The 18,961-nt window shown below is 36.7% G+C and overlaps 1 protein-coding gene across 1 annotated transcript in view; it reads left to right on the forward strand.

Moving 5' to 3' along the window:
* Window positions 1–17,510, forward strand: part of LOC114663632 (thioredoxin-related transmembrane protein 1-like) — a 33,717-nt gene extending 16,207 nt beyond the window's left edge. The window contains exons 4-8 of the mRNA XM_028817500.2: window positions 2,116–2,244; window positions 11,428–11,473; window positions 12,355–12,456; window positions 14,401–14,495; window positions 16,766–17,510. Of these exons, the coding sequence (XP_028673333.2) occupies window positions 2,116–2,244; window positions 11,428–11,473; window positions 12,355–12,456; window positions 14,401–14,466 (343 nt within the window). The 3' untranslated portion in view covers window positions 14,467–14,495; window positions 16,766–17,510. The remainder of the gene's footprint in view (window positions 1–2,115; window positions 2,245–11,427; window positions 11,474–12,354; window positions 12,457–14,400; window positions 14,496–16,765) is intronic.
* Window positions 17,511–18,961: the final 1,451 nt, after the last annotated feature.

An 18,961-nucleotide genomic window follows, 5' to 3' on the forward strand; every position in this document is an offset into this window, starting at 1 on the left:
TACTTACAATCTATCAAATAGGACAATAGGCAGCAAAACATTCAGTCTTGTGAAGGATTTGAGCACACACAGACCCAGGGCTCTCGGCGCATATAAAGCGTATAAGGACAGTATGTTATAAATTAAATGTCGACATCTAAGCAAAGAAGAAAGCAGCACGGAGAAAAGAGACTCAAATGCATTGGACAGAAAAAAGAGCAAAAAAGAATAATCGAGGTGCAAATTCAGAAAATAAGGAAAGTAATTATCAGTCCGGAACAAGTGGAATTGAAAAAAAAAACACGTCCAATCCGGTTCAGAATTAAAAGACAATGAGTAAAAGACAAAGTAGAACTTCATAAAGATGTTTACAAACGTTGGCGCTAAACACATGCAGAGCAGGTTAGAGACTATGAAACCAGGGAAATTAGAAAGGCTCAAAAAAAAAAAAAAAAAAAGTTGGCGCTATACACATGTGGAGAAAGTTAAAGGATATGAAAGTAGGAAAATTAGAAAATACAAAAAAGAAAGTAAAGATTGCAGTAGCGCAAACAAACAAACTGCCTTATTTAACTATGCACCAGTCTAACTTTGGTTTTGCACAATAATTACTACACTATTGCACCTTAACACTTAATTCTACTTTATTCAAATAATTTTACTTATTTATTATATTCTACTATACTGTTATCTTTCAATCTATGACTTTTTGTTAATCTAACTGATATTCTTCTAACTTTGCACAGTTTTTGATAAGCGGATCAGGATGCATTTCACTGCGTGTTGTCCTGTATAACTATGCATGTGACAAATAAAGAATCTTGAGAATTTCAAAAACGGAGTTTACCGCACATGCATTTATTGATGTATATATATTTATCTGTCTGCTTATTTAAAAAGCTAAATTTACCCCAGGAGTCAAAAAATGTTCTGTCTAGCCCTTGTACAAAAACCTAGACAAAAGCTGGGGTATCACCTTGGCAACCCCATGTACTTTTGGAACTGTGAGAGGAAAATAGCACGACTTTACAGACAGGAGTCTAATACAGAACTCTACTTACTTTTTTACTTTGTAAAAAAAAAAAATTATTAACTGCTGATGATGTAGATCGTTTTGTCTGTGCTGAAATTCCAAACAGAGAAACCTATCCTGACCTCATTAAAAAGATTCAGCATATTGGGAATCGCAAGATTACAAAAATTGTTTTTACAGAAGTTCTGAAATAAAAGTGAAACTAATGAAATAGCAACAAGTCAAAGAAAAAAAAATCTTAAAAGTTTGTATCCGGAAAACCAAACACGGGGGTTGGCGAGCGAAGCGAGCAGGGGGTGAAACCCCCTAGTCTTCTTAATAAAAATTTTAAGGCAGTACTTCGCCGCTGCGAAGCACGGGTAATTTACTAGTTTATAATAAGTGCCTCAAATGTGAATTTGAGATGTGAATTTCTCTAAAATTTTAGAAGCACTCTTTACAATGCATCCAAAAGTTTGCTTTAATACTGATTGTTAACATATGAATCTAGGTGACATTCAGGTAATTAATGCTTTTGTCTTTTAACGCTTCAGCTTCATTCGGCTGCATATCTCTAGATTTATGAAGGAAAATAAGGTGGTGCTTCAGCTAGGGGAACAGTGTCAGATTTATGAAGCCAGGATTCATTGAGAAGACACAAATCAGATTTTGTACTTTGTATAATATCATCGACTAAAGCAGCTTCACTTCCAAGAGAGTGAATGTTTAATAAATAATATTTAAAACTGCATATATGTTTCTGAACTGATGATATGCTGTATTTTTTGTTTCAATTTGAATTAAGTTACTATTGCAGGTGACCTTGGTGGAGGATTTAATTTTATCTCTTGGTCTAATTATACTCCTTATTTTTTGGTAATCAAGTAATTTAAGGTTTGTATCAAGACTAAAGTTACCAGATGCCCCACAACAGGGAGTATGGGTAACAGCTACAGGGTAATACAAGGGAGTGTAGAGCTTTGCATTAATCCATTTTTTTTTTAATATGTAGTTTTATTTTTTTTAATCTGAGTATTTTATAACCTAGAAAACATAGTGTTACTGAGCTGTCCATGGTAATGTTCATTTTCATTGGTACAGATTAATCCTTTGTTTATTTGCAGTTGCAAGAATGGAGTTTGTAGGGAATACCAAGGCTCCTTGAGTACAAATGCCATTTTGGACTTTGTGCAGAATAAGAAATGGCAGAAGATTGACTCAGCACCTGATTGGCTTGGTCCTTCATCATTAGCGTGAGTAATGCTTTTCATAAGCCCCTGAATATTTTACTCAAAGCTCTAGTTTAGCTAACAAATTTACTTCATAAATACTTACTAAATATTTTTGGAATGAGTGCGTTTATACATTACTTTTTGTCTTTACAACTGTTTCTTTGAAGTTATACTTTTGTCAGGAGTTTTTCCTTTACGCCAACCCAAAAACTTGTTAAAAAACGTGCTTTAGTTGTCTGTCTGGGTCTCGTTGTTTACAATGCATCCACAGGTTCACTTTAATATTAATTGTTAACTTATGGATTTAGGCGACATTCAGGTCATTAATGTTTCTGTCTTTAACACTTTGACTTCTCCACAACATGCATATCGATACTGTCATAGATAGTAAACAAGTTGTATATTATTCAGCTGACTTCCTAAATTCTTTGGAACCTGTTTGAATGCCACCACACGGATTAATTTTAGAAATTGGATCACCGATAATGCTATTGCGCAATATTGACCCACCAAAGTTGTGCAGTGGAACAAGGCTATGTGTGAAGAAACGCATGACAAATGTGATAGAAGCAACAGTTTTAACTGTCAATGCTAAAGGAGAAGATGTGTTAATTCCAGGCCTTCCAATGATACCCACTGACACGCTCAAGGATAGTCACTCAGGGTAACATGCATTAACTTAGAAAGTCCAGGCTTTTCCCATGGTCATCTATATGTAGCTTGCTCCAGAGTGGGCATGCCAAAACATTTATACCTTTACACAATGGAGGAGAAAACCAAAAATATTGTATATCTCAAAGCATTAATCGCAATGATACATGTATGTACTTAGTATAGAAGAACAAAATGATACACTATATGAATTTGTAAAGTAAATATTGCTGAAATATTTTGAATATATTATTGTTACTCTGTATTCTACTGTTAATTGTATTGTGTTCATAAGAATTACTTCTGAGCACTTTGAAATCACTTCAGTTTTTTTGGATGTGAAGTATTATTTTAGACTATTTCAGGGTCAGTGATTACAAATATGTTATATTTAATTTCTGATTTCTTAACTAGGGATCTAGCCCTCTATGGACATCTATGAGAGGATGAAAATGACAAATTAATATTACAACTGGAGAATATTTAGACTTTAAATATTTATATTGAAGCATAATTTAAAAATTCCAAAATATGAATCAAATATTCGTTTTAATTAAGTACTTTTTCCTCATTAGATTAGATTAGCTTAGATAAACTTTATTAATTTTGATTCATACATTAGCAAAAACCTAAAAAAAACAAGTATAAAGACTCCTAGGACAAATAATACAATCAGTCAACCAATAAATAAATACAGTATATTGTGAAGAAAATGCAAAATGAACTTAAAGAGCATCAGCATTTAGTTTGTGTCATCAGGAGTCAGCATTAAATTGCTTGATAGCAGCAGGCAGAAAAGATTCCGAGAGGCGCTTCTTAGCACATCTTGTGGCTAAAAGTGCTCCAAGACTGCATCTCCTGGAGGGGATTGATGGGATTTTTCATAATGGTATCCAAGTTTGCCACCATCCTCTGTTCCACAACAGCTTCCAGTGTTTCAAATCTTAGACCTGTGATGGAGCAGTCTTTCATGATATGTTTGTTCAGGCATTGTGCCTTATGAAGTTAATCATTACATTTCTTATGAACACCCTGAATTAGGACGGCTTATGATAATTCCGACTTTTTTTTTTACTTTTGCTATATTTATTGATGTAATACAAACCTGCCAACAAATTCTTAGCAACTGTGTTGTCTGGTACTAAAGCTCAAGTTCGAGCTCAGGTAGTATTTTGTACAATGTTCATTTTAAGATCATATTGCAACAATCTGTAAAGTTGCCTCCGCAACATTCAGAGCTCCTTCTGCTAGAAGAGGAGTAGTGCTAGCAATAATAGTAATAATAGCAGTAGTAGACTTGTCATGGGTACACAGTGAAACTTTTAATTGCTTGTCCAGGCAATATGTTTCCATACTCTGGTACAAATAAGATCAGCAGTAATGGCAAGCTGTACTGAGTGTGGAAAAATGACTTTAGAGTGACATGCCTTGGTCATAGATGTAACTTTAAAAAAATCATTATTTGGTCTAAATATTTTTCTTCTGTGTTATAGTGAATCACTCTAGAAGTGAGTAAAGTGTCCTCTTCATTCTGTTCATCAATATAAACTATTTCTTTTTTCTGTTCAAATTTTTGTCACAATTTGATTCCTGCAGTGTTTCTCAAACTCGGTCCTGGGGACCCCCTGTGGCTGCAGGTTTTTGTTTCAACCAGATTCCTAATCAGTGACAACATCTGAGAACACTCATCTCATTTAATTAGCTGTTTTTTTTTTTCTTTTATTTGACATTCAGAAAAGCATACCAGCATTATTTTTACATTTATAAGACACTAGCAAAATACCCGCACTTCGCAGCGGAGAAGTAGTGTGTTAAAGAGGTTATGTAAACATTTATATACATATACATATATATATACATATCTACATATACATATATATACATACATATACACATCCACATATACATATATACATATACAAATTTACACATCTACATATATATATACATATGCACATATCTATATATATAAAAATGGAATGGGTGGGTCGTCGGGTGGGCCTTTTTTTCATTCCGTCGTTTTTTCGACGTTTTGAAAATGTAGAATGATTATTTGATTTTTTTGTTTTTATTTGATCGTGTCTATGTAGCCGCCGTCATAATAAAGTATCGCTAAAATCGTCATTTATCGTAATTTATTTTTGACGTATAACGTCGCCGTCGTCGAGGTCAGTGATACCAGTGCAAAAAATCTGCTTACGGTTGAAAGACACGCCCTAATCACTGGACAGTTAAAAACACCAATCAAACTAACGATGACATCAAGTATTACCCAATCAAAAGTAGGAAAGGAGGCATCTTCATAAAATGCGTGTGGGATGATTTGCATGAGACGCTGCTTTAAAAAAAAAATGATAAAAAAAATACGGGATAAATCCCGTCCAGTATTGATTCAAAACAGGACGCGCAATTTCATTCTCAAACGCGGCACGATTCCGTATTTTAAAGGACGGGTGGCAACCCTACAGTGCCAGGTAACCACCCATACAATCACATTGTGATTCAGACTAGGAATGCAATGAATGTAATTACCCCGATCTACATACAAGGCGAAAGTCTTGCAACATTCAAAGATGATGGTTTGGGATAAGTACACCATACAACATAAAAGAGCTTATGAAGCCTTGAACCGAAAAAAGCAACATCTCAGAGATCGTAAAAAAAAAAATAGGAGCTAATGTCGTTTTACTCGCTGTAGATTTTAGTCAAACATTACCAGTTATTCCACGACGGAGACCAGCAGATGAACTCAACGCGTGTTTAAAATCCATGCTTCTCCCACGCTCGGTTATATGTTGCGTGTTCTCGGGTAGGTGCACCAAAAAATATACATTTAAGCATGTAATGGGCAAACAAAAAATGAGGTATACCCAAAGGCACAGCAGTAGTACTTAATGTAACTTTACTTCTTAAATGTTAATGTTTTACTGTTTAATAATTTATACGCTTCTTATATGTTGTTCAAATTCTTTTATCAAAATACCACTGACAGCGCAATGCACGATAACATGGAGTGAATACACCATACGCATCCGCCCACGGCTGCCCTGCTGTGCGCAGATACGACTTGATTGTACAATAAAATAAAATAAAGATAAAAAGACTAAAACAATCATCACCCATAAAGCGGATAGTAGACGTGACGTACTATATGTGTACCACATTTCAAGTGTATAGGTGCAACGGTTTGCGAGCTACAGGTCATTTAAAATCCTGGACAGACACACAAATTGCCACGGTAGCAAATTACAGAAGAAGATTTTACTGTTTAATAATTTATATTTATATGAAATGTGCTTCTTATATATTACTTCATATTCTCATATGATAATGATGTTAATGTTTATATTGATTTCTGTGTTATTAAAACTGCATGTATGTGTGTATATGTATACGAGCTGTATATACCCGGCGTTGCCCGGGGCAGAAGTAACCTAATCGGTCAAACAGTTACATATATAAAAAAAGCGAACCTAATCGGATAAACAGCTAATCTATATACATAAGCAAACCTAATTGGTCAAACAGTTACATAAATACAAAAGCAAACCTAATCGATGAAACAGCTTCATATATACAGAATCGAACCTAATTGGTCAAACAGTTATGCATGTGCAGAATGATTTTACAAAGATTATGCGTGTTAACAATCATTAAAAAGAAAAGATTGAGGAACTCTTCTTCTATATGTGATGAAGCTGGATGAAGCTGACTTGACGAAGACGTAGGTGGCATAGATTGGTTTTTCTAAAACAGAAGAAAAAAATGAGTATCTATTATTATTTTAAATTAGAATGAAAATGAGAACCTTGATTAGAGATAGATTATCCGTATTAAAATATGTGCATGAATAAACTTTTGCTAACTCTCTAGCAAAAGTTTATTCATACAAATTGGCATGGGATGGCTTTGTGAAAAAGTAAAAATTAGATAAAAATAAATTGAGAATGCGTACTTCGATTTGACTGAGATTATCTATAATGATCAAAAAAAAAGTTTACTATGTTTTTTTTTTCCATACGGGAAGGATGTAAAACCTTACATAGGCACCCTTCAGCCCGTACTGAAGGGTAGTGTCAGATTCTTACTGACTAAAAAACACCCTTTTTATTCCACAGCTACCCCAAAAACCACTATTAGGCATTACTTTGGGGTGGCAGTAGTTTAGTTATGAAACAGCTGGGTCCTGAAAAAAAATCTGTGTTATTAGTGGCTTCATCACATATAGAAGAAGAGTTCCTCAATCTTTTCTTTTTAATGATTGTTAACACGCATAATGTTTGTAAAATCATTCTGCACATGCATAACTGTTTGACCAATTAGGTTCGCTTCTGTATATATGAAGCTGTTTGATCGATTAGGTTTGCTTTTGTATTTATGTAACTGTTTGACCAATTACGTTTGCTTATGTATATAGATTAGCTGTTTGTCCGATTAGGTTCGCTTCTGTATATATGAAACTGTTTGTCCGATTAGGTTCGGTTTTTTTATATATGTAACTGTTTGACCGATTACGTTTACTTTGGTATATATGTAAGTGTTTGACCGATTAGGTTACTTCTGCCCCGGGCAACGCCGGGTATATACAGCTCGTATATATATGTAAATATAGACATACATATATACATACATACATTCACATATATATATATATATATATATATATATATATATATATATATATATATATATATATATATATATATATATATATATATATATACAGTAATCCCTCCTCCATCGCGGGGGTTGCGTTCCAGAGCCACCCGCGAAGTAGGAAAATCCGCGAAGTAGAAACCATATGTTTATATGGTTATTTTTATATTGTCATGCTTGGGTCACAGATTTGCGCAGAAACACAGGAGGTTGTAGAGAGACAGGAACGTTATTCAAACACTGCAAACAAACATTTGTCTCTTTTTCAAAAGTTTAAACTGTGCTCCATGACAAGACAGAGATGACAGTTCTGTCTCACAATTAAAAGAATGCAAACATATCTTCCTTTTCAAAGGAGTGCAAAGCAAGCAGTCAAAAAAAAAATCAATACGGCTTTTAAGTATGCGAAGCACCGCCGGTACAAAGCTGTTGAAGGCGGCAGCTCACACCCCCTCTGTCAGGAGCAGGAAGAGAGAGAGAGAGAGAGAGAGAGAGAGAGAGAGATAGCGAGAGACAGATAAAAAAAATCAATACGTGCCCTTTGAGCTTTTAAGTATGCGAAGCTCCGTGCAGCCTGTCCTTCAGGAAGCAGCTGCACACAGCCCCCCTGCTCACACCCCCCTACGTCAGCGCAAGAGAGAGAGAGAGAGAGAGAGAAAGTTAGCTGGATAGCTTTTCAGCCATCTGCCAATAGCGTCCCTTGTATGAAATCAACTGGGCAAACCAACTGAGGAAGCATGTACCAGAAATTAAAAGACCTATTGTCCGCAGAAACCCGCGAAGCAGCGAAAAATCCGCGATATATATTTAAATATGCTTACATATAAAATCCGCGATGGAGTGAAGCCGCGAAAGGCGAAGCGCGATATAGCGAGGGATCACTGTATATATATATATATATATATATATATATTTATTCACGGCATTCGTTGTCTGAATCACAATCTGATTGTATGGGTGGTTACCTACCAGGTAACGCTTATGGTTGGCCAGCAAGTCAGCTAACATCAGCCACGGTGCCTTCAGTTGTGAGAAGCAGATCATAGAATGGTTGAAAATAGTTTACTGTCAAATAATGCAAAGAGTACGCGACACGTGTTTCACCCTAATTCTTGGCTCATCAGGCGTACACACTCACTGCACTCCCTTATGGGAATCGAACCTCGGACGTCAGAGCTAGAGGGGCTTCGCAGCGGTGAAGTATTGCTTTTAAATTTTAATTAAGAAGAAAAGAAAACCTTTTTAAATTGAGGGAAAATATACCAATAACAATTTGTTAAGGATCTGTTTTTTTGTGAAACTGCCTTTACACAGCTTGTCCGCTGTTTTATAAATGAACGCCATATAAGGCCGTCCTTTCTCCTTGCTTAGCGGTTCTGTATTGTTTTATTGTTCGTTTATTACGATTGTTATAGTTATTGTGTAGGTATTTGAGAGTCACTTTTCTGTTCAGGTACCCATTTCCTTTATGTAATCCGCGGATTCTCCGTTATTTTTTGTTCATTTATTACGATTATAGTTATTTATTGATTCCCTACTTTAGCTGACTGTCTGCTCATATAAGGCGCTCTGCTGTTTTTTTGTGAAGCAGTCTTTACACAGCTTCTCTGCTGTTTTATAAACGAACGCCATATAAGGCCATCCTTTTTCCTTGCTTCGCCAAGGAAGCAGCCTTTTTATTTAATCCACGGGTTCTCCGCTGTTTTATTGTTCGTTTATTACGATTGTTATAGTTCTCTTTGTATACCATGTTGTCAGTTCAGCACTCCGGTTGTAATATGACCAAGTCGTGCAAGCTTACTGTTGAGAATGCAACGTATAGATGTACAGGAGAAAAGCAATCTTGCCAAACTTAATTTAAACTTACGGTTTATACCGTGCTTTGTTTCCGCCTTAGCTGCACTTATGAATATGCTTGTGTGCGTCACTCGCTCGCTTCTTATTGTTTTGCTGCCTTCTCAATTGTGTAATGAATGTTTTCTTCAGCGCTCTTTGGGGCTCTTCCTTGTTTTCTAAGTACTGCGTTCACAGTCAGTTCACGTGATTACGTGGAAGGCGTGATGACGCGATACAGAACCCCGCCTCCCACGGCCAGCGAGCTGCAGTCCATTACAGTATATGGACAAAAAAGAGGTTCCAGTTATGACCGTTACGCTTTGAATTTCGAAATGAAACCTGCCTAACTTTTGTAAGTAAGCTGTAAGGAATGAGCCTGCCAAATTTCAGCCTTCCACCTACACGGGAAGTTGGAGAATTAGTGATGAGTGAGTGAGTGAGTGAGTGAGTCAGTGAGGGCTTTGCCTTTTATTAGTATAGATTTATAAATATTTCTGCTTTTGCTATAGATTTAAATGCTTAACTCTCTTTTGTTGATTTCATTATACTTTGCCCTTTCTCTGTGCAGTTTTTCCCCCTTCGTTGTATCTTAATAATGACAATTTAAAACGAGCAGAGCAGACACGCTGCCAAACAACACACTGAATAATCAAAGGCTGCAACTACTTTAGAGTCAGACCCACTAATTAGTAAATAATGGATTAATTAAACAATTAGAACACTTTGAAAAGTAGAATGAAAATCAAGATGAAAATACTGTTAAAAAGAAAAAAAAACACATTACTCCTATATAACTGCTTGGTACATTGTAATTTTTTTTTTTTTTTTAGCAGACTTAGTTTTCTAATTAATATATTGTTCCCTAAACACAGAACTTGGGAAATAGTTCACTTAATTAGCCCAGGAGTTCAATTAAAAACAGAACCTGGTTGGAACAAAAACCTGCAGCGACAGGGGGTCCCCAGGACCGACGTTGAGAACCCCTGGTAGAACAAGTGAGACTGCAGTGATCACAAAAACAATTATGTGTTCTCCTTGTCCAGTTTGGCAGGCAGAGCCTTTTCCCATTTACTTTAAGAAAACTAGGGGGCTTTGCTCACCACCCTCAAGCCTGCGCTACATGCCAGGCACCTCACGTCTCTGCCGTCCACGTATGTGGATTTCACTTTCACCAAACAACAAATCTTTTAATTCTCGCTGTTACGCCTCTTCATTGGAAAGAAACACTACTTTTCCCTGATGGTAACACGAATTAGACGATCTACAAGTTCCTGACTTAAAGGTTAAATCCGAGGTCTCTTTTCGCTGTTCTGTTATTTCACCGAGTAATAATTTCCGTTTGCGCAAATACGATCTTTACTATAATTTTTTTGAGATTTTCAAATTTTAGTACTTTCATTATCTCTAACCTGCTCTGCATGTGTATTGTGGCAACGTTTTTGAATTCTTTATGACGCACAAAGTCTTGTCTCGTGGGACATGAAGGTATCTCTCTGAAAAAGTCACGTCTCGTCCCAGGATTTTTTTTATTATAATAGAAAGATTCATAGGTTGTAGCTGATGATATATACCCAAAAGGCAACAGTGGATTTATCCTGTGCATTGATGCAGGAGCACTGGCTCACTCAACAGATGCCGTCTATGCCGGTTTTTATTGTTGTCTGCTTCAGAGGGTTTCATGACTGTCTCAGAGCTAAACTGCAGTATGTCAGCTTTTTGCAATCAAATGAAAGTTAGTGTGCCATATAGAAATGGCATGTAATAAGGAGGCCTGAAAACATTTAAACTGAATAAAGCTTTTGGATGTTTCATTTTACTTTTAGAGCAGAGTAGACTTTTGCATACAGATTAGTATGCATGATTTTACCTTGAAGAACTAAAGCATTTCAAAATACTGCATAGGCATGCTGAGAACCTTAAAGATCTGTTTATTTATCTGAAGCAGTTTACAAACAATCCGGTGTGATAATGGATTTGTCATTTTTGACTTTTGATAAGTCTTGAGCAAGGGGCACACAACAAAATGAGAAGTGACATTTGAATTCTTGTCTTGTTTTTCAGGATTGAATTTCTCGTGCCCTTCTACACATTTAATGTGTTTTTGAAGGTAGGTATCTTTATTGTTGAAGCCCAATAAGCAGAAAAAAGAGCTAATATTGGATTATATTAAAATGATTTCTTTTCTTTTTTTTTAAATGAGAAGATACACGGATAACCTCAAGAATCTGGATTAAGTTACATTTTACGTATATTTTGGAAAGCATTTCTTTCCACAGACAGCTGTAGATATTAAATATGGAACCATTTAGTTAGAAATGTGGTTAAACACAACACTCTGGGGGCTGTGGGGGCCTTTTAATTTTGACATGAAATTCCTAGATAAATATGAATTGACAAGGTTTTTCTCCTGTTCATTTCAGTGTACTTAGTCATTAGGCAGAAGACACTCTTAACAGAACTTTAAGACAATCTGCACTCTAAATATTTTAGTAAGACTTCAGGATTCCAGTGAACATAATAGTGAAGCAGAAAATATGGTATACTGCAAAGCAAACTTTATGATACTTTTGGTTATGGGATATAAATCTGTAATGAGGCACTATAAATCATACTCTTGAAGTTTTTGAGGCTGTGTTCTGAATAAAATGAACCTCAGTGAAGTCATAGGTTTATTTTACGTCATACTGTTAAATGATTTGGTCATCAGTGCAAGTCTTTTAGGTCATCCATGTAGTTCTGTATTGTAATGGTTTGGTTTTGGCCTCAGACTGTTTACGGTGATATAGCCAGCACTAAAGAAACAAATGATAAGGAAATCCAAACAAAAGGACAGCAACTTTCTGATTTAAATAATTTTAAGCAACAGGAAAGCTGGGATTATGCCCATAATGTCTAAATTAAACATGAAAAATATACATCTGTAGCAGCATTCCTAGTATAATTATGGCTGTTGCCTCTGTTAAATTCTTTTCCTGTGTTCTTTTGTAGAATGTTCTAAAATACTTGACAGAAGAGGCTGGCTTGCCATTATGGGGGTCTTACACCACGTTAGCAATATTGGTGCTCTTGATAGGCGTGTTGGTGGCAATGGTGAGTGGGGTGAAAGTAATGTACAGTAATTTGTCCATCTTCTTGAATATTTTACCTCCTTTACTGATTTCACAGCTATCAGGATGACAGTTTATGCCAAACCAATCTGAAAGTACAGACCTTGAAATCATACACAAGGAATGAATAAATCAGAAAAGGAATAATTTTTTGTTTGTATATTTACATACATTAAACACTGTAGCTGCTGAAAAGAATGTTGGTAGACATGAAATGTGAATGAGACTTTAAGGATCAATATTAAGAATAAATAAAATTTAAAACTCCCCAAAAATATCTTAGTGAGTTTTGCATTTTGTAATTGCGAAATCACCTGCAAAGTAAATTTTAGTGTCAGTTTCACAACACTGAAAGCAAATCGAAACTTGCCAGTTTTGCTTATCTAGTGCCAGACTATTGCAGGGTTTACTCACACCCACACTCGCGCATGGCCAGTTCTGGAATCAAGCTAACATGCATGCTTTTGTGATGTGGGAGGAAATCCCACAAAGACAGGAAAACTTAGGATTCGAATAGGATATTAACTCTGAGTAGTTTTTTAGCACCCCACAGAGACAACAAGGTCAACACTCTTGCGTTATTGATGTTTTCATCTTGTTCTAAAACACATATTAACTACTGCTGACTTTGCTTTCAAGGGCCACGTGTATGTTGGTAAGTAGTGGAGCATAATCATTGGCACTCAGAATGCCACAACCTTGAATTCCAAATGCTAGCAAACTCATTTGCCATAGTTTTGCCCACTGAACATTAGTAGACATTAAATCAAAATTATGAAACAGTCATAATTATGAAGTGCTAATGGGATATTAAGTAGTCATAACTGGGAAAGAATACATTCTAAAAAAGAGCTACTAAACTGAAATAATGAGATAGGAAGTCATAACTTTGAGATACTAAGTCAAATACATTTTTAATTTTTTTTATTTTTTTGGTGAAAATGGACTTCTGCAACACTGAGGTAAGTAAAAGTGACCTGTAGTAGCAGCATTTCAGGAGAACAGAGGTGCTGCTGAATATGTGGTGCTCTGGGCACAGGCCTTCTGCCTACTGACCTAATGTAAACACCAGAGGGCAGCAGAATTCTGTTTTAAGCCATTTGCAAAATTGTCAATGAATGCTATTACATGTTGTTCCACAAATGTAAACTATATTTCGTAATTCAGCTGTAAAGTTTGTTCCTGTTACCAGCGTTTATCAATATTTTACATCCTTACCGAAATATAATATCAAAAGGATGTTAGAATGCAGAGCGGCATGGTGGTGCAGTGGAGCTATCCTGCCTCACAGTAGGGAGTCTAGGGTTTGTGTCCTAGGTCCTCCCAATGTGGAGTTTGCATGTTTTCCATATATCTGTGTGGGTTTCCTCCCACAGTTCAAAGACATGCAGGTTAGGTGAATTGGTGATCCTAAATTGGCCCTAGTGTGTGATTGGGGTGGATGTATGTATGTGTATGTGTGTGTGCGTGTGCGTGTGTGTGTGTGTGCTTGCCTTATGATGGACTGGCTTTGTTTGTTCATGCTTTGCACCCTATGCTGGGATAGGCTCCAGCAGACCCTTGTGACCCTGATCATTACTAAGCAGGTTAGAAAATGACTGTTAGAATGTAGTTAGACTATATGAAAACCATTCAAGATTAGCCTAGTGATGACATTTATTCTAACTCCTTCATCCATCCATTTTCCAACCCGCTGAATCCGAACACAGGGTCACGGGGGACTGCTGGAGCCAATCCCAGCCAACACAGGGCACAACTCCTTCAGGTATCCTGAAACTTATTGGCACTCTTTTTTTTTTTTTTTACCACAGAGTGTTTGTCTTCCTCCTGTGAATCACGCTCCTTTGCTTTCAGACCTTCTAGGTGTTGTTTGTCTGGTCACTTTTTTCATTCAAATTTTAATTTAGTAATGTTGCGTGTCTTGTAGATTCTGGATAAAATATTCGAGGTGTGTCTTTTCCCATTTATCTCCAGAAGATTCTCACCAGATTGAGGACTGAGATGATAGGCAGCCAAATGCAGGTGAGTCACAATTACACCACAAAAAATTACTTTATTATCTCTCTATTATATAAAAAAAAACTTGGGATGAGACCAGACCTGTTCAGAGAGACAAGACGTGACCTTCTTAGAAAGACACTAGAAAGACACTTTCACGTCCTGCGAGACTAGACTTTGTGCCAAGAGATTTAACCACGCCCAGGGCCAGAAAAAGACAAAGAGTAGATAACAAATAGAACGTCGTAAAGAATTCAAAAACATTGGCGCGATACACATGCAGAGCAGGTTAGAGATAATGGAAGTAGGAAAATTCGAAGACTCAAAAAAATGATAGTAAAGATAGTATTAGCGCAAACAAATGGAAATTATTAATCGGTGAAATAACAGAACAGCAAAAAGAGATCGAATTGTGTTTGAGGATGTCTGGGGGAGAAGAGAGACTAGGCAGTGAGACAAAAGGACAGCTGCTGTACAGGCTTTTAAACTTTCGAGCAAAGAGGAGGTAAAAAAAAAAAACTGTATTTGTTTCCCATTGTATCACTGTTTAAGAGGGGTTTCAGAGGAGCGACCACGTCTCCTTGGGGCGCATTCAGCCCCCCTCTTCACAACAGTGCATAGCGCAGGCGGGGAGGTTTTGGTGAGCAAAGCGAGCAGGGGGCGAAGCCCCTAGTATTGGGTAAAAATAAATTGGCAAGTGTATCTTAGTTTAGTTTGGATGAATCTGATGACAAAGGATTAAAAACAAACCTCACTCAAGCTTGCAGTGGTGCAAAAAAAATTCCTCTACAGAGTAAAAAGCTAATTAATTGCTTAGAATTAAGCATTACATGGTAAGAGCGGGAGTGTTCACGAACAGTCACCAGTGATTCAGACGTTGGATGTCATGTTTTACTAATATGCTAGAATTCTGTGATGAAACAACAAAAAACATATGCTCAGTAAGGTGCATATGATATTCTTTATCTTGATTTTTAGAAGGCATTTGATAAGGTCTCACCCGAGAGTTAGGGATCAAACTAAACGAAGTAGGAATTTGGCGCATACTCTGTACATGGGTGCACAAGTCATAAAAAGCAGGAAGCAAAAGGTTATGGTGTGAGGATCCTTATTGAATTGGTTGATATTAAAAGGGGTGTCTCTATAGGGTCATTACTGGGGAAGCTGCTTTTTTTAACTTGTATAAAAATATGGATACGTATATAAATAACAAGCTGGTAAACTTTGAAAGTGATAGCACTCTAGGTAGAATAGCAGCTAATTTAGAATCTGCTGAATCATTACAAAGCAACTTGGAAAGAATACATACAGATGCTATATTCCTGAATATTTCTACCAATAATTTATACCTAATAAATATTTATAATCACTTGTTTTTATGCTTTGAATTGTATTCTTAATCTGAATTGTAAACTTTGAATAAATTAACTTTAAGTATATTATGCAAAATAAAGATTTCTAGCCAGATGGTACTTGGTCTCTCTAATCAGAAAATTAATTTATCAGGTTTGGAACTAAGCCAATGAACTACAGCAGCTTTCAGAATTAGTGAGACCAAAAAACATGGAAGAATGTGGCATAAAAAGGCTAGAAATTGTATACAGTAGACAAGAGTGATAAACCTCCATTCCACCATTCCTGGATAAGGGAAAAGAAGAAGATGAAAAAAGAAAGATTGAGAGGGAATGGGTGAACCTCAAAACCTGTTAAGTCAAGACTTGCACTGAAAGATGTTATGCAGGAAAAAATGGGGAAACTGATACGTGAAGGATTGGTTTGTTGGTTATAAAACTAAAGTAAATTGTTGGTACAAACTTTCTATATAGTAAACATTCTTTTTTTGCCATTCACCCCACTGAAAATGTGCAATAAAGTTTTTACAGAAGTTGGTTTTATACAACAGAGGTAGTACACACAGGAACATACTAAGGGGTTACACAGTATTGTGAGAGAGAACCACTTCCTAACTAAATCAGTTAACCTTGTTAACTTTCATGAAGAGAGACAGTCACCTGTTTATAGTATAAGAATGAAATCTGAGTTTCCCTAAACACTGTCTTCATTCTTTAGTTCTCTAGAGCTTAAAGATTAATTTGAAGCTGAGTAGGTCTGTAGCAATATCTGTGTAATATTTCTGTGATGAAGGTGGATAGTGATGCCAAGAACATCTTTGCTGACTAGGTCAGATGTGATAGTTTTGTTGCAAAGGAATAAACAAATACTAAAACATGGCATGTATTTTGCTCCCCATTTTCAGATTTTGTCACTCATATATCTTATTCTTATTATTTTAGCTTGCAAGACTACAGTGGCAAGGTTTCAGGACATGCTGATCCTATACAAGGTCAGCCTTGCTCCCTGGCAGCAGAAGAACAAAGAATGGAGATTTGCTACTCAGCACTAGAAGTTGCAGCCTTGAGAATGCTGATTGCCTGTTGTAGAGGCAATGGGCATAGTGCAAAGACATGGGCAAGAGTAGCCATATGTGACTTTGAGGAGCCTGTCACCCATCCTTGTTTGGTGATTGTGGCTGAAGCACCTATGTGTGACTCTGGAATTTGGCTGGCTGGAAAATGGAAGTTAATCAGAACTGTATTCTTTTAGCTAATGAACTAAGGCCCTCTACATATCTGCAGTTACTGTACAGTTACTGCTAGGCCTGCTGGCAGGATCTAGTAGAGGCAGCATGGAAGGAAGCTGCTCTGAACATGATCATACAGACAGAATGTCCGGTGGGACCCGTGACAACAATGGCCAGATGTAAAGGTTAACATCTTGATGTAAACTAACTACAAACTTTTTTCAGAGGGAACAGCTCACCCTGAGCATAAGGGGGCTTTGGAAATGTGGAGCAAGAGTAGCAGCCACATGGGTGTCCTGCAGGATGAAGATGCAGTGAGTGCTTTCACTCCTTTTGTACAATATACCCAACTGATTTTTCTGTATAATATCGAAGCAATCTGGCTGAATGTAATCTAATTCATAACCCTTAAAGACAGTGTCGGATCGAGTTTACTCTGTATTAAATATGCCAGCAAATTCACCTAATATGTGTTAGTGTTGGTTTTTTATTGTGTAAAGTGGCAAAGTTCTGCAGGGATGACCTATCTTGCAATGCACGGAGCCTGGAATTTCAAATCTGCAGTGAATCTGTCATTGCATGTAATTTAGAGAAGTGAGAAAATCAATTAGAGGTGCATTTGGTAGATAAGAGTCCACTGTTTATGGCAGCAGGGAATAATTTCTCTACTTCATCATTCAGTACTGAGCAGATCCTTAGGCTAACAAACACTGACACAACAATGGCAAAATATTAAAGGAATATTCCACCAAAAAGTTGTATTTTTTATATATTACTTACCCAGTGTGTCTTATAGGAATGACCCAGAAAAAATTTTAATCTTATGTTCTCATGGAGAAGGAAGATAAAGTTTGATATAGTTCAAGATAATGGGAACACCATACAAAGGGAAACAATCTGAATAATGTACTGTACATTGGGGGAAAAAAATCTGACGTTACTCGTGTCTCATAATTAACATGTCAATTACCCAGTCACAACATGCAAAACGCACATGTTATTTGCTAAAATATTGTTAAATATGTTTCCAGGAAAGTCTTCACACATCATAAATATGAAATGGAAAGTCACATGGGATTGAGGTTTTGAATGGAAGAGAGGACTCTTTATAAATGAATGACAGAGAGGAATGGATCTTGTTTATGATGTGCACTGATTTTTCTGGAACCATTTAACAATGTTTTAAAAAAATGCATGAGTTTTGCATCTTGGGAGCAAATGACTACATAGTTGACATGTGACTTATGCAACACAAGTAACATGAGTTTTTTTTCTCATGGACGTTGGCTATATTGTACAGCATTGGATATTATTGTATCATAAACATTTTTATCTTTGTTCCACATGAAAACATGAGATTAAAATTTTTTCTTGATCATCACAGCAAAACACATGGGGTATGTGGCACTTGGTGCCACGGCCCACCTGCCAAGTTGTTTTGCCTGCCTAAGGAAAAGTCATCCCAGATGGAGGATTGCAGGAATCGTGGGAGAGAGGGGTCCTTTCATCGGATTGGCTGGCCCAGCACTGTTTCAGCTGTGGAATGGCCAAATGGGGGAGGCAGCTTGAAGGATGAGGTCTCCAGGACTCTACACAAATCCAAATCTTATTATGGGATATATCATCTACTGTTCAATTCTGCTCTGTACTTCTAAAATTTATATTTTTTATTTCTTACTATATTGAGAAATTGTTCTGTTCTGTGTACTGTATTGTATTGTATTGACCCCCTTCTTTTGACACCCACTGCACACCCAATCTACCTGGAAAGGGGTCTCTCTTTGAACTGCCTTTCCCAAGGTTTCTTCCATTTTTCCCTACTAGGTTTTTTTGGGAGTTTTTCCTTGTCTTCTTAGAGAGTCAAGGCTGGGGGGCTGTCAAGAGGCAGGGCCTGTTAAAGCCCATTGCG

Source organism: Erpetoichthys calabaricus, chromosome 13 (genome assembly GCF_900747795.2).
Source record: "Erpetoichthys calabaricus chromosome 13, fErpCal1.3, whole genome shotgun sequence".
Lineage (NCBI taxonomy): Eukaryota > Metazoa > Chordata > Cladistia > Polypteriformes > Polypteridae > Erpetoichthys > Erpetoichthys calabaricus.